The 16540-nt window shown below is 37.2% G+C and overlaps 1 protein-coding gene across 1 annotated transcript in view; it reads left to right on the forward strand.

The window, feature by feature from the left end:
- LOC126455701 (ATP-binding cassette sub-family C member 4-like) overlaps positions 1–16540 on the forward strand; it is a 285023-nt gene that overhangs the window by 257447 nt on the left and 11036 nt on the right. The window contains exon 23 of the mRNA XM_050091469.1: positions 9275–9404. Within this exon, the coding sequence (XP_049947426.1) occupies positions 9275–9404 (130 nt within the window). The remainder of the gene's footprint in view (positions 1–9274; positions 9405–16540) is intronic.

Raw genomic sequence — 16540 nt, forward strand, 5'->3', positions numbered from 1 at the left:
TGCAGTATGGATGGTAAATTTGTTGAATGTGGACCAAAAGCAAATGTGAACATGAATTTCTCAGTAATACTAAAATGTAGACTTTCACAGCTGGAAATATCATGTCCATTATAATTATCCGGGTTGTTATGCCATGGTCGGTTGATGAATTCTGTGTCAATTCCCAACGTTTTGTCCCCGTCTGCAGAGGACATCTTCAAGGAGGTCTGTAGCTCAATGGAAGGTCCAACACACCCAGTAGCAAGCTAGTGGGGGTGTTGGACCTTCCATTGAGCTACAGACACCCTTGAAGATGTCCTCCACAGACGGGGACGAAACATTGGGAATTGACACAGAATTCATCAACCGACCATGGCATAACTACCTGGATAATTATAATGGACATTTCTCAGTAATGTTAGGTCTATTTTCAAAATTGTGCAAATTTATTACTGTGGATGAGATATGGATCTGCCACTTCATACTAGAACAACAGTCAAAGCAGTGAATGGAAACCACTAGCCCTTTACCAAAAAATATGCAGAGTCAATGACATCTGTCAGAAACAGTTACCTTATAAAGCATTCAGTGGTAACTAACAAATAACATTCATCTCTTGTGGACCGAATGAACAAAAAAGGGCATAGTAGAGGGCTGGCGTACATAAGAAAAAACAGTTTTACCTCATGGCGGTGCACTTGATCACAAATCTGCAATGACAATATGTGATATCTTAAGAACTTCTTGACTGGAAAGGGTTTTGAGTCTGAGAAGAGATCATGGCAAGAAAATATAGATTATACTCCTTCCACAATTCTACTTGTGAAGTAGAATCTACTCACTGCATATTGTGAACTATCTAGTCACAATCTTTCTGTAGCAGTGTGTCTGCTGATATGAAACCATAACTATCACAAATATTCCTTTAAGTGAACACTCCTCCATGGTGTGAGAATTTATCTTCTAGATCCACTCTTGATGCAGTGCTCAATCTATTTTCAACCAGAATGTACGTTCCAATACTGAGAAGCTTTTATAACTTTTTATTAAAATTGGTAATATGAATAAGGAAAAAGGAAAGGGGGGTTGAAGGTTTCAGTAAGGCTGTATACTGTGTGCAAATAATGCAGCTCCCAGAGTGATGCTTGTGATATATAGAAATAATTATTTGAGACTGGCTCCAGGATGCACTTTTAATACATGCAGGATCACAATACAGATTTTCTGTTAAAAAATTAAAACGCTAGAGGGGCTACCAACTTTAGAACATTATGCTCTCCATTTGCATTGATTTTCAAAAGATGTAGTATTCCAGATGAGTGCTTCCGTGGTACCTGTAAGTCACCAGAACATTTTAATACAGAAGTTATTGAAAATAAGCTCTTGCTGTCTGGAACAGAACTGGAGGTTGAGAAATGAATGCACACTAAATTGAGAAGGATTAGCAGCTTCCTGGCTCCTACTATAAAACAGGCTATCAATGATGTAGCTTGGATCTTTCTGCCCCTTCTTGATTTACTGTTGACACCATACTTTATCAGTGAGTATACATTTGTTAAATGGAATCTCCCTTTACCTAGTTCTTACCATTTATATACTTTTTTGGTCTCATTGGACAACTTTAGTTACTCATTTGATGGGCATCTTGTTTGGCCAGTCCATGTTTCATTCCTTCCGAATTGGCCAATATCTTTTCATTCATTCCGATCTTTTCCAGCTTTCCTCATCTGTAAATATACTTTTCACTGTGGTTTTTTTTTTTTTTTGTCTTATTTTCTTGTTTTTCTATTTCTTGACATTTTATGTTTTGTTTTCCTGATCATCAAGACTTATCTCTAGTTGCTCCATATACTCTATGGTTTCCTCAATTTACACTACTTGATGTTTCAAATTCCAGAGTTTCTCTATAATTCCTCTTGTTAATCTTGTTTCTGGTGTCTTCATGATGCATCCAAAAAAGAAATCCTCTTCTTATGCGCAGTGTCTGTAATAGGTCCAAGATTACAGTACATCACTTCAGTTGGCACTATCGTACATTGCCCTTCTTTTTGATATTTTTTATTTGTACAGATTCTAGATTTTTTTCTCTTCTTTTATGATTTTTTTGATTCTGTTTTTCTGAGTGACTCTACATATATGACCTGTGAGTGTATCACCATCTTGTAGTGTTTTGATATTGTTTTTATTGAAAGACATTTTCCATTGCTTGTAGATCATGTTAGCTTTTTGAGCCTTTATCATTCTATTAGTTCTTTATTGTCAAGCAGGTTTTTCATTTGTGGGAGTGACAAGTTGATAGTTGACAGGACAATGAAACACTCTCTTTGCGAATGAGGTTCTGTGGGGAAAACGACAGTGTATCGTTTCCCGCATTAATGTACATTTGTATTGTGTTTGTGCGGTATAATAAAACTGATTATTTCTGGTATAAAATCCACACAAGCATTTTCTTTTATGTAGTTTAATTACCCCTACACATTCAAGTTCTATGTTATAATTTCTGCTAGATATTTAAACTGTTTCATCTTTTTTGTGTGCTTACTGTTACGTGGTTTATTCATCTCAGTCATTTTTAATCATATCTGGCATTCTATTTTTGTTTTAAATTTTGTAGGCTTATTATTGGATTCCTGGCTTCTTGTATACTGTTAGCTATTAGTGCTAATTCATCTGTAAATCCTAAGCAATTTGAAGTTATTTCATCTTGCTTAATCCCAATTTGTATTTTATTGAGATTTTCATTGTACCATTCTGTCATCAGGTATGCGAGAGTACAGTTGAAGAGTAGTGGTGTTGGACAATCAACCTGGTGTTTGTGAGGGTTAAGTTTATCATTTTTATTAATTTGGGATAAAGTCTGAAGTTCCTTTGTATGTCCAACACTGAAGATCTGTGGATACAATCGTAAAATTTTTGAAACCTACAAAGGTTACGATTTCTTGTTTTTGTCGTCTTTTGTAGACATCCATTATAAATTTTAAAGTGATAATATGTTCTGAAAATCATCTCCATGGTCTAGATCCTCCTTGGTAGTCTCCTAGTTCCTGTTCAAGTTGATATTTACAGCGACTGTACAAAATTCTTGACAAGACTTTTTACATCTAAATCTACATGGTTATTCTGCAATTCACACTTTAGTGCCTGGCAGAGGGTTCATTGAATGGTGTGTGGGAAAAAGGAACACCTAAATCTTTCCGTTTGAGCTCTGATTTCTCTTATTTTATTGTGATGATCATTTCTCCCTATGTCGGTGGATGTCAACAAAATATTTTCGCATTTGGAAGAGAAAGTTGGTGATTGAAATTTCGTAAATAGATCTCACTGCAAAGAAAACTGCCTTTGTTTCAGTGACTGCCACCCCAACTCGCGTATCATATCAGTGGCACTCTCACTCCTATTGTGCGATAACAAGAAATGAGCTGTCCTTCTTTGCACTTTGTCGATGTCCCCCGTCAATCCTACCAGTTGAGGATCCCATACAGCGCAGCAATACTCCAGGAGAGGATGGACAAGTGTAATGTAGACTGTCCCTTTAGTGGGTTTGTCGTATCTTCTAAGTGTTCTGCCAACAAAGCGCAGCCTTTGTTTCGCCTTCCCCACAATATTATCTATGCGGTCTTTCCAATTTAAGTTGCTCGTAATTGTAATTCCTAGGCATTTAGTCAAATTGACAGCACTTATATTTGTGCGATTTATTGTATACCCAAAATTTATAGGATTTCTTTTAGTACCTATGTGGGTGACCTTGCACTTTTCTTTGTTTAGTGCCAATTGCCACTTTTCACACCATACAGAAATTGTCTCTAGATCATTTTGTAATTGGAACTGATCGTCTGATGATTTTGCTAGATGGTAAATTACAGCATCATCTGAAAAAGATCTAAGGGGACTGCTCAGATTATCACCCAGATCATTTATGTAAATCAGGAACAGCAGAGGGCCTATTACACTACCTTGCAGAATGCCAGATATCACTTCTGTTCTACTTGATGATTTACCGTCTATCACTATGAACTGTGACCTCTCTGAGAGAAAATCATGAATCCAGTCACACAACTGAGATGATACTCCATATGCATGCAATTTGATTAATAGTCACTTGTGAGGAATGGTGTCAAAAGCCTTCTGGAAATCTAGGAATATGGAATCGATCTTGAGATCCCTTGTCGACAGCACTCATTACTTCATGGGAATAAAGAGCTAGGTGTGTTGCACAAGAATGATATTTTCTGAATGTTTGTTGGTTATGTATCAATAAGTCATTTTCTTCAAGGTGATTCATAATGTTCGAGTACAGTATATGCTCCAAAATCCTACTGAAAATTGAGGTCAGTGATATGGGTCTGTAATTCAGTGGGTTACTCCTATTTCCTTTCTTGAATATTGGTGTGACCTGTGCTACTTTCCAGTCTTTAGGAACAGGCCTTTTGTCAAGTGAGCGGTTGTATATGATTGCTAAGAAAGGCTCTGTTGTGTATACATACTCTGAAAGGAACCTGATTGGTATACCACTGGACCGGAAGACTTGCCTTTCTTAAGTGATTTGAGTTGTTTTGCAACACCTAAGATATCCATGTGCAGTCCAAGAGGAATCCCTCTGTAGTTATATGGATTTGTTTCCCTCCTTTTTTGTGTAATGGTTGCATTGTAGTTGTAGTCCAGTATGGTATTTCTTGATCCAGATTTTCACCATGAGTGATGTAATGATATCTTCGCTGGTTCTTCTGCGTACTTCCTGAGTTGCACAAACGTTTAATCTTCTCAACATACTTTGTAGTTCCTGAGCTCTCTCAAAACTTTGTAGGCTTCAGAGATTTTTGGTGGGTTTATATTTTCCAGTGGTGTTTTAGTCAGTGTTATTCTGTTTGTTAAAGTGATTAAAATTCATGGCAAAACCTTCAGCTGTCATTTATTTTGCATAGTTTGCTACTAGTTTCAGTCTGTGATCATTATCGAGCTTAGCTGGCATAAACAACAAGAAAGTTATACCACAATTTGAACAAAAGTAACTTACTCTTTTAAGTCCACAAAGGTACATAAAAAATTTGTCATAGTAATAACTGTACAAGATAACTTTCGTCAAGAAGCAAGTCCACATTGACAGCTAGTAGAACATTGTGTTTGTCTGAACTAGTTCAGGGGCATTTGGATAGTGTAGTAGTTTGTTAAATGTTTCTGCTAAAGTTCTATATTTGCTCTGTTGTTGTAAACTCTTACAGTTTTTATCTTTTAGTGTTAGTATTGGAGGATCATACCTTTGAGGTTGTCTGCTGAATGTTTTGTAGTAATCATCTGGGTTTTTCTCACTGTTTGTTCCTGTCATTAAAATATGTCTTTTTGGTACTGGAATTTAAACCTCATTACTTGTTGGGTTATCTTTCTTTGATTAGTGAGCTTCAAGTGTGATTCTTCTGTTTTTCAACTCTGATATCTTGGCCAGTTTGCTTTTATCACATTCATCATTCCACCATCAGTTTTTTTTCCCCTTGGGTTTTTTAGGGCTGCTAGTTCAGCTGTTTGTTTCAGTTCATGAATTATTTCCTCTAGATCAGTGGTCACCAAACTTTTTTTCCTTGAGAGCCAATACTGCCTTTGTGGGCAGGCATCTCAGGTTTCATATGTACAGGTGTTATAATTAATTGCAATATACGTAAATTAGTATGTTAGGAGCCCCTAATAGACTAGTTATGGTAAGTCTGAGATAAGTTGGCTGTTGACCCCCAAATACTGATCATTAAAAGTCAGCACCATTTGAAACACTTCGTGTGACTGTTCTTTGTTTCAGACTGCTGCTAAGCTTGATGACCCCAAAGTTATGACACTGTAATTGTTTGATGAAGTGTTGTTCTGTTGTCTGTGAGACTGAATAATTAATTGATTAATAACAGTAGTTATAATGACATTTAAATTCATTAAGCAATATGAGCCACAATGACAAATGTTTTCTAAATGTTTTGAATGTCATTTTCCTCTACTCATTGCATTATATTACAATAGCCCTAATTTAGTTTCATATTCCTTGTTACAAAGATATACTCCATTTGAAGATGACCATGTCTATCATGCACGTTTATGAATCCATGTTATTCCATTTGAAATTTACAACCATAGCAGCAGATCAGTTGTGCACACCTGTGAGTAGTCAGTGCTCGAAGACCATCAGTAAAACTTTTTGTCTCTGACATCCTCTAATCCTGCAGTGCCAATGCTACCTGGTATTTGTTGCTCTGTCCCTGAGTTAACCAGCCAACATTAGGCCTAGCTAGCTTTTGGGTGAATTCACCTATGTCAGTTAAAATTAAGTGCATCTTACAGTATTAGTGTCTCTGTAAGTATCTTTGTTTGTTACTGAGCAGGAAAAGTACACTCTTCAGAAGTCAACTCATTAGTTACATCTTTGGATTTTGCTGTTGGTTGTGAGATGCATATTATTATAAAATATGGCTGAGAACCATGAGCCGCACAGATACTTGGTTTGGGCATCATGTGGCCTGTGAACCATTACTTGATTTGGGTAGCATGTGGCCTGTGAACCACAGTTTTTCAACCACTGTTCTCGATTTTATATTCCTAGTTTGTTCTTCATATTCCTACCAGTTTGTAAGACTCATAGGTACTCCTCTTTTTTGGGTGAGATTTTTTCTGCATCAGTGGGGTGAATTTAATTATTATTATTAAAAATGAGCTGGATGAAGACTACACAAAGTTCTTAAAGACATTAGCTGTCTGTTCTCTGTGTTCATATTTCTCTTTATTTGTGCAGTTTTTCCCCACACTTCAAAACTATTTACCGCAGACTTCTGTAGTTTCTGCATATTAATTTAACATCATCATCATATTATTATTATTATATTATTGTTATTAAGAGAATGATAATTATTCAAAATATTAATAAAAATTATCATCACAATTAAGAATTAAAGTAAAAAAATTAATACTGATGCTATGAATGACATGAGAGTGGTGTTTACTGGTCAACTGGCACAATAGTTGTAGCTAGGATGGTGGTCAACAATGATAGAATCAGTCACATTGTGACTCAGTCAGTCACATTATGTAAAAGTTGAGAACCCGGAAGTAAAAAATACAAAGATTCTGATAGGAGAAAAAATACTTTTGAAGTTGTAGACTGGAAAAGATGTAAGGCATAGAAAATGGAAAAGTAACACTTGTGAAACCTGGAGATACAACTTATCTTTAAGTTTATGTCACTGTCAGTCTTCTGTTAGCTGTTTATGCTTCAGTGGCTGGTCATTATATGCTCCCTTGTCATATATATTGGCAGTGTTATTATTATTATTATTATTATTATTATTGTTACTACTACTACTACTACTACTACCACTACTACAACCACTACCACTATTGCTATTATGTTGATGTTAAAAGTCTTTTCATTGGTGGTTATAGTACCAGTTGGCTAGAATTAAAATGCAGCTACTTATAGTGGTCCACTGTGGGTCATAATTGTCATATGGAAGTGAAACTTGGTAGATGTTCTAATGCATTAATGCAGAACCAGTTTGTACTAGAAAAAATTAATTCCAATTTTGGCCACCAGATGCAAATCTGGTGCTGTGAATGCAAGAACAACATATAGAAAAGTTTCCATATATAATGGACTACAATGGGACATGAGTGATTAGTACTGGGGCTGTCAATCATATGATGTGCAGTGCCAGATTTGGATCATAGCCAAAATTGGCACTAAAGTTTTTGCAGTGCCACTCAGTTCTGCATTAATACATTAGCATATCTGCCAAGTTTTACTGTTGCATGATAATTACAGCCCACAGAGTAGCTGCACTTCAATTATCACCCAATACAACAGCTGTATAGTGTACACAGAATAATGTGGCTGGTAGATGCACAGTCAGCAGGGCTAGTATGGAGAGAATGATAGTGGTGGGGGTTGCGAGCAGGCAGTCAGCATGCTGTAGGGGAAATGCCAAACACTGGAGGGGAAATGCCATTCTAAAGTAAAGCCTGCACTTACATTTTTTGTAAATATTAAGTGAAGCCTTCCCATTCCCACACTAGCATGGCGACCATCCAAAAAGATCTACTGTCATCTCTGCTTTGGTTAATATCTAAAAAGAAATCCACTGAAAATGCAACAAAAGCAGTTATTTATTTTCAACTGACTTGTTAACCATTTGAAACTTACAGAGCAGCATCATGAGTGGCAAATTTCAGTGAAACCTACACTTTACTTGTTGGCATCTTAAAATTTGCTTCTTTTGTCAAAACACAACAAAGCTTACACAGTGTTACCTTACTAACATGTTGTACAGATGCGGTCACAAGAGAATTCTGAAACGGTGGCTTATTAAGTTTATTAAGTAAGGAACTGAGCATCAGCAAGGTCAATAGCTACTGAGAATGAACATCCTCTGTTCAAAAATAAATGTGTAAAGTCTTCTCTGATGTTGTTCCAAAACGCACAGCGTTTTTTCTTTCACCAGTTTTCAATAGCCCTTAAAAGTTACATTCTTTTGTCGAGAAAGTCTGTAGTTAGTGGAATAATATAGTAGATGATGAAGTTTTGCATAATAATCATATGGCAAAATACTCTCCTCATTTTGTGCTATTATTTGTCAAGATCTTGTTTTAATATCACAATTAATTTATGAAATATTCTGAGGAATGTTGTAGAAATTGCTTTATATTGTTGACATACATGTTCACAAATGTGTGTGCAACAGAAGGTAATTTTTTTTTAAGCTGGTGACAGACAGCTACCTCTACCCAAGTCTAAAGAAAAATTCAATATGTTAAATAACTTTCATATGCAGTAGCATATAATGTAATATGCCCGAATTGCAAAATCACAGTGATCCCTATTTCTCGTTGCAAACTTTTTCAAATTTCACACTCTGTCTTATTTGAATGCAAAGATCACACCTATGATCATTAATAAAATGATGAACACTTCACCTTGAACCTCATACATAAAGCTGCACGTTAAGCAAACATGAAACTTTTTTCCAAATAGTTTCTGTAAAATCATTGAGAAAGATTACAGGGCATGCACCTCGATTCTGTCATCATAGCACATTGTCAGTCAGCTGAAAGGAAGCAAGCAATGTCAGCCTCCCCTTCTGAACAAACAAATGAACTTGCCCAGTGCTTTGGACGAAAACTGGTCACTGCACATGTGCTGCTGTATCTTGCATGATGGATCTTTTTTTCTGACACCTTTAATCCAGTGTCAAATCAATGAAATTTCTCCAGTATTAATTAACATTTAATAAATAAATCACTAGAATGTAATTTTATGTTATTTGTTCTGCAGCACTGACAGCTTGATACAAAGAACTATACGGCTGAGGTTTTCAAAGTGCACTGTTTTGACAGTAGCCCATCGTCTGAATACGATCATGGATTCTGACAAAGTGTTGGTGATGGATGCTGGTCGTGTGGTGGTAAGTGCTTTTCTTTCATTCCTTTTTTTTAATGAGTCTGTTGTTTGTAAATTTTGAATCCTCTCTCTGAATGTTATTTCTAACCTGTTAATTTATTGTCAAAAGACATCATCTTCAAATAAAGTATTTAAATTCTATTTTGAAACAGTAAAAATAAAATCTTTTCATATGCATATTATAAGATTATTCTTCTGTCAAGACATCATGAACTTCATTTATGATTTCTCTTGAAGAAACTTGAGATGGACATTTGGAAAGCACCAAATACACAGTTCTTGATTAGCATTAATCAATCTACATGATGTATCTGCAGTATTAGTTGTAGTTGGTTTTGTTGCTTCTGCCACTTTATACATCTGTAGATTGCTCTATCAAGAATATTGGACATATCATGGTATTACGAACTAAGAATAAATATCACAGTTAATGTACACAGACATCTTTATGCTTACAGACCAAATTTGACTAGGATAGACAGGTAGGCAGCCATGGCCTATTACTAAGAACCATCCAGGCATTTGCCTCAAGTAATTTAGAGAAACCACAGAAAACTTAAATCAGGATGGTTGTATAGGGTTTAGAGCCTTCATCCATCTCCCTCCCCAAGTACAAAGTCTTTCTGTTATTGGTACAACAGCCTCATTTGCTTTATCCTTAATGTAATGTTGTTTTGTTTGTATGTGCATGCAAAGGAGTTATTTCATAATGTAAAAGACTAGTGCTACATTGTTTCTCAAAATGAACTGCTGCACATTTTATTCTCATTATCAACTGACAGGACCTTGCCTGAAAAACAGTCATCATTCCTTCATAAAGAGAAAGACTTTGAGCTCGGAAAGAGGATCATATGGTGGTATTATCCATTATAGAGCTTTAGTATTGGGTTTTTCAGAAAAACAAGAAAGTTTTTACACTCAAGCACCAAAGAAACTGGTATAAGTATGTGTATTCAAATACAGAGATATGTAAATGAGCAGAATACAGCACTGTGATCAGCAACACCTATATAAGACAACAAGTGTCTGGCACAGTTGTTAGATCACTTATTGCTGCTACAACGGCAGGTTATCAAGATTTAAATGAGTTTGAATGTGGTGTTATAATTGGCACATGAACAATGGGACACAGCATCTCCAGGCTAGCAATGAAGTGGGGATTTTCCCGTACGACCATTTCATGACTGTACAATGAATATCAGGGATCCAGTAAAACATTAAATCTCTGGCATCACTGTGGCTGGAAAAAGATCCTGCAAGAACAGGACCACCAATAACTGAAGAGAATCGTTTAATGTGACAGAAGTGCAACCCTTCTGCAAATTAGTGCAGATTTCAATGCTGGACCATCAACAAGTGTCAGCCTGTGAACCATTCAATGGAACATCATCAACATGGGCTTTCAGAGCCAAATGCTCACTCATGTACCCTACATGACTGCATGACACAAAGCTTTATAAAGCTTTATGTCTTGCCTGGGCCCATCAACGCCAACATTAGGCTATTGATGACTGAAAACATATTGCCTGGTTGGGTATGGAGAGAACCTCATAAATCCATGGACCCTGCATGTCACCAGGGGACTGTTCAAGCTGGTGGAGGCTCTGTAGTGATGTGGTTGCATGTGCAGTTGGAGTAACATGGGACCCCTGAGTAGATACAACTCTGACAGGTGACATTTATGTAAGCATCCTGTCTGATCACCTGCATCCATTCATGTCCACTGAGCATTCCAACAGTCTTGGGCAATTCCAGCAGGACAATGCGATACCCCACACACCCAGAATTGCTACAGAGTGGCTCCAGGAACACTCTTCTGAGTTTAAACACTTCTGCTGGCCACCAAACTCCCCAGACATGAACATTATTCAGCATATCTGGACTGCCTTGCAACATACCGTTCAGAAGAGATCTCCACTCCCTCGTACTCTTACGTATTTATGGACAGCCCAGAAGGACTCATGGTGTCAATAACCTCCAGCACTAGTTCAGACATTATTTGAGCCCATGCCACATCATGTTGTGGCATTTCTGCGTGCTCACAGCGGCCCTACACTGTATTAGGCAGGTGTACCAGTTTCTCTGGCCCTTCAGTGTAATTCAAAAGTGTGTTGTGAAATGTGCAGAGATGTTTAAGTGCTATTTACTTATGTCACCTTTTCTGTCAGACCTGTACAGTGTTTTATCTAAGTAACCTTTCATTGTATAGAATGTAATACTTAACAGATACTTTCTACCTACCTTTTTAAATAATATTATTTTGGCAATCTCTTTAGGCAATTTATTTTACAATTTTATTCTTTGGTAGAAAATACTGTTATAGCTTTTATGTTTATTCTTTCTTGGTAAATGTAAGTTCAGTCTAGACCTCCATCCACGGTCATGGACAGAGCAGTTTGTGCAGAAGTATCAAGTTTTGATGTGCATAACTGAATGGTAAATGTATTCATGTTGTGTTGTTAAAAATCTTCGAAATCTGAACAGATCTTTACAATGAGCCCATATCCATTTGTGGTTATTATTCTTATACATCTTTTCTGTAGTTTGAAAGCTACACTACTGGTGATCTGAATTTAAAATAAAAGTATCTGATGTTTCAACTATGACACACAACTATTAAGTGGTGAATGAACTCAATCTAAAATTTATCACCATAATGTACGTATAATCCCTGCATAATAAGATTTACCACAATTAATGTACTGTTGACACACAATAGGTAGTATGTCATGTATTCCACCAACCTACCAGCCTTAAATCAAATGAATGTCAAAAGGGACTATGAAACTGAAGCTAAAAGTTATAAGTTCATCTTGGTTATTACTACAAGTTTGCTACAGTTTACCAATCACTATGTGGAAACTTTGAATGTTTTGTTAATAAATTGGTGTCATTGTTAAACAAATTAATAAAGTGAAATGTGATTTGATAATTTGTGGATACTTGAACATTAATTTTCTTACGAAAATTAGCAACAGGTAGGCCATTTTGAACCTCACTACAGTCTTTAAATATGTCTGCTTGTGTCTGTATGTGTGGATGGATATGTGCGAGTGTGCGAGTGTATACCTGTCCTTTTTTCCCCCTAAGGTAAGTCTTTCCGCTCCCGGGATTGGAATGACTCCTTACCCTCTCCCTTAAAACCCACCTCCTTTCGTCTTCCCCTCTCCTTCCCTCTTTCCTGATGAGGCAACAGTTTGTTGCGAAAGCTTGAATTTTGTGTGTATGTTTGTGTTTGTTTGTGTGTCTATCGACCTGCCAGCGCTTTTGTTCGGTAAGTCACCTCATCTTTGTTTTTATATATATATGATGTAAGATACACTCAGACCTCAGCCACAATCGGACACTGAACTAAACCCAATGGTGACAAGTCATAATTCATGCTGGACCAGGACTCGAACCTGAATTTCTCTCTCTGCATGAGCAGTCCCCTTAACCACTTGGACCATCTGAGCAAGCTTCCCACCCAATGCAAATTCTCAACTTATCTCCCATACATATAATAGTATAAGTGCCTGTGCCTTCTAAGAACAATGACACCATCATTGTGGATGTATACTATGGACGAACTTTTGAGGGAATCAGTTGAAGCTGCAAGCAATTAGGATAATCGACAGTGGGTGCTACATGTGCAGAGTGTGACAATTTGAGAATTTTGGGTGGGTGGGAAGCTTGTGGTGATAGCTGTATCAGTTAAGGTGATTGCTCACATAAAGTGGAGAATCTAGGGTTGAGTCCTGGTCTGCCACAAATTTTCACATGCCACCAATGGATTCATTTAAATGGCCAATTGTGGCTGAGGTCTGAGTTCCTCTTATGTCATGTACAATTTATATATGGCCATGGTCAATTTTGGCTGAGGTCTGAGTTCCTCTTACATCAAGTATATGTATGGACACTGCATCAAAAATGGTGTTTGATACTACACACATATACATTCTGTTGTGACTTGGCAAGACAGCCAAGCCACTATGAGGTAGCCGAAAGGCACGGGTTTAAGCTCACGCAGGCTGGCGTGAGGTCTGGAACAGTTAAAGGAGTTGAGTCTAGTAAAAAAAGTACGTAGCTTCTGGAATACTTAACTTTAATCCATAATTGGTGAACATTGGTCTGACGGTACATGCATCACAAGATAAATAGCAATTAATAATGGCGCCTTGCTAGGTCGTAGCAAATGACGTAGCTGAAGGCTATGCTAACTATCATCTCGGCAAATGAGAGCATAATTTGTCAGTGAACCATCACTAGCAGAGTCGGCTGTACAACTGGGGCGAGTGCTAGGAAGTCTCTCTAGACCTGCCGTGTGGCGGCGCTCGGTCTGCAATCACTGATAGTGGCGACACGCGGGTCCGACGTATACTAACAGACCGCGGCCAATTTAAAGGCTACCACCTAGCAAGTGTGGTGTCTGGCGGTGACACCACACATTCTCAAAATGAAGTGAAGCCCATGTGGAGTGTTCTAAAAAAAAAAAAAAATGGGGAAAAACTGAACATCATGTAAAAATATAACACTGCCACAAGAAAACCATGTGTGACAAATGAGGTTGTTGCCACAGTATCCTGTGAAGACTGTAGGTTATGGTTTCATTGGGGCGAATGTAACAGCGAGGAAATGGGGGTAGATAATGAGGCTCTTCCATGGCAATGTAGGTTATGTAGAAAGGACAGAAAAATCGCTGAACAGGAGGCAAAAATTTGTGCCCCTAAGGCTGAATTAGAAAGTGTGTATTTGGAATTATGTAGGTTAAGGGGGGAAAAGGAGACACGGTGCCAGGAAAAGGTAGCAAGCAATGGGCAGAAAAAGGGAAATTGTTGAAACAATTTCAGAAATTCAGTTAGTAAATCAGTTTGGCTTGCTATCTGAAGTAGCGGAGGAAGGGCATCATCCAGATGGAGTTGAATGTAGGTTGAAGCAGAATATTAATCAATTCAGAATAGGGAAAGAAGAATTCTGCTTCTAGGTAGCAGACATGGAAGTGGCTTTAGGCCAGCAGCATCAGGTGAAATTAGGTGCTGGGATCCAGCTTTGTGAAACCAAGTGCCAACCTTAGTCAGGTGACAGAAAACTTAGGTCAGCTATGCAGGGAATTTGAGGAGGAAGACCAGGTAATTATAGTTAGGGTAGCAGGAAATAGCCTGGCTATGAATCCAAGATACAGTATTTGCGAGTGACCAAACTGGATACACAAATGTGGGGTTTGTAGAGGTCTTTCAGCACCATGATTGGCCGTGGGTAAACACTGCTGTAAGGCATGTTAACCCTGAGCTGAACAGGATGGTCCAGACACTGGCAAAATCTCACATAAATGTTGTTCCAGTTGATGCTGTTGGAAGGTGGGGATACACTGCACACGGCCTGCACCTATATAGGAAGGGGGAAGATAAGTTAGCTCCTTTATTAGCATATAATGTAAGGGGGGCTACAGTCACACAAGGATGAGCCATGTAATTAATGGGACCAGGCAGACAGTTTTTTAGGTTAAAGCCAAAGTCTAGACAGACAACAATCAAGAAAAATAGAATAAAAGAGCTTCATGTACAGTAAACAGGGATAAAGCTAAGGCTAATATCAATTTCCTTCATCAAAATATCAGGGGAATAAAAAATAAAATAGATGAGCTGTTAGTATGTTCAGCTGATCTCAAAAATAAGAATGAGACTGATATACTTCATCTGTCTGAATGTCATTTAACTGTGGGGATGGAAACTGTCAGTATAAATGGGTACAATAGATACAATAGAGCATCTTGCACTTGCAGGTCTAGCATGGATAAAGGAGGAGTTGCCATTTATACAAAACAAGGGTATAAATGTAAAACTGTAGAAGTAAGTAAAATTTGTGTCAATCAGCACTTTGAAGTTTGTGAATGTGAACTACAGCTAGATAATGTAATGTCAGTATTGGCAACAGAATACAGGGCCCCATTGGGAGATTGGGAGCTATTCATAAAAGAGTTTGATTCCCTATTATGCTGCCTATCAGACAAAAAGAAGAAGTTATTAATCTGTGGTGATTTCCATGTTTTACAAGCAATTCTTTAGATTTGGTTAGTTTTTCGTTCCATAGATTTGTGCTGAGGAGATCATCGTGGATGTGGAACATGTCAATTTTTATTTTTTATTTTTTATTTTTTATTAAACTGAAATAACAATGCTAATAGTATGAGTATATACAATACATCATTTTTTTAAGCTGAAATAACAATACTAATAGTATGAGTATATAAATACATCATATGTTTCGTCTATAGAGTAGAAGCAGTTGGCCGCTAGTAAGTCTTTCAGGCTCCTTTTAAACTGATCTTCATTTGTAACTAAATTTTTTGTGTTTGCTGTCAAATTATTGAAGATGAGTGTTCCTGAGTAGTGGACCCCTTTTTGATCTAAAGTAAGTGCTTTTAAGTCCTTGTGCAGATCATTTTTGTTCCTGGTATTGTATGTATGAACTGAGCTGTTTGTTGCAAAAAGAGATATATTATTTAGGACAAATTTCATTAAGTAGTAAATATACTGAGAGGCAGTAGTTAGTATACCCAGTTCTTTGAAGAGGTTTCTACAGGTCGTCCGTGAATTTGCTCTACAAATTATATGTATTACATGCTTCTGGACTTTGAAAACTTTTTTTTGACTTGAAGAGTTACCCCAAAATATTATACCACATGACATTATGGAATGAAAGTAGGAAAAGTATGCAAGCTTTTTCATTTTTATGTCGCCTATGTCTTCTAACACTCGAATTGCAAATAAAGATTTGTTAAGGCGTTTCTGCAGTTCTGTGGTGTGCTCCTCCCAACTGAATTTATTATCAGGTTCTAATAGGAAAAGTGAACTAGAAGTGTTATTAATGGCATATAACTTCAGATCAGTGGTCAAGACAGTAGCACTCTAATAGATAATGTATTTGTACAGCAAGAGAATGTAAAAGTAACACATGCTTTCCCTGCGATAAATGGATTATCAGACCATGATGCACAATTGATTAACTTACAAAACCTAGCAAGGTGTACAGTTCAAAAACCATTAAGTAAAAGTGAGGTTGCTCAACCCAGCAGTCAAAGAAAGTGTGCCATTTAAGGGAATGAGGTAGATAATAAAAAATTTAAGCTGAAAAAAAACCTTGATTCCTATGTGCATTTCT

This window comes from Schistocerca serialis, chromosome 2 (assembly GCF_023864345.2).
Source record: "Schistocerca serialis cubense isolate TAMUIC-IGC-003099 chromosome 2, iqSchSeri2.2, whole genome shotgun sequence".
NCBI lineage: Eukaryota > Metazoa > Arthropoda > Insecta > Orthoptera > Acrididae > Schistocerca > Schistocerca serialis.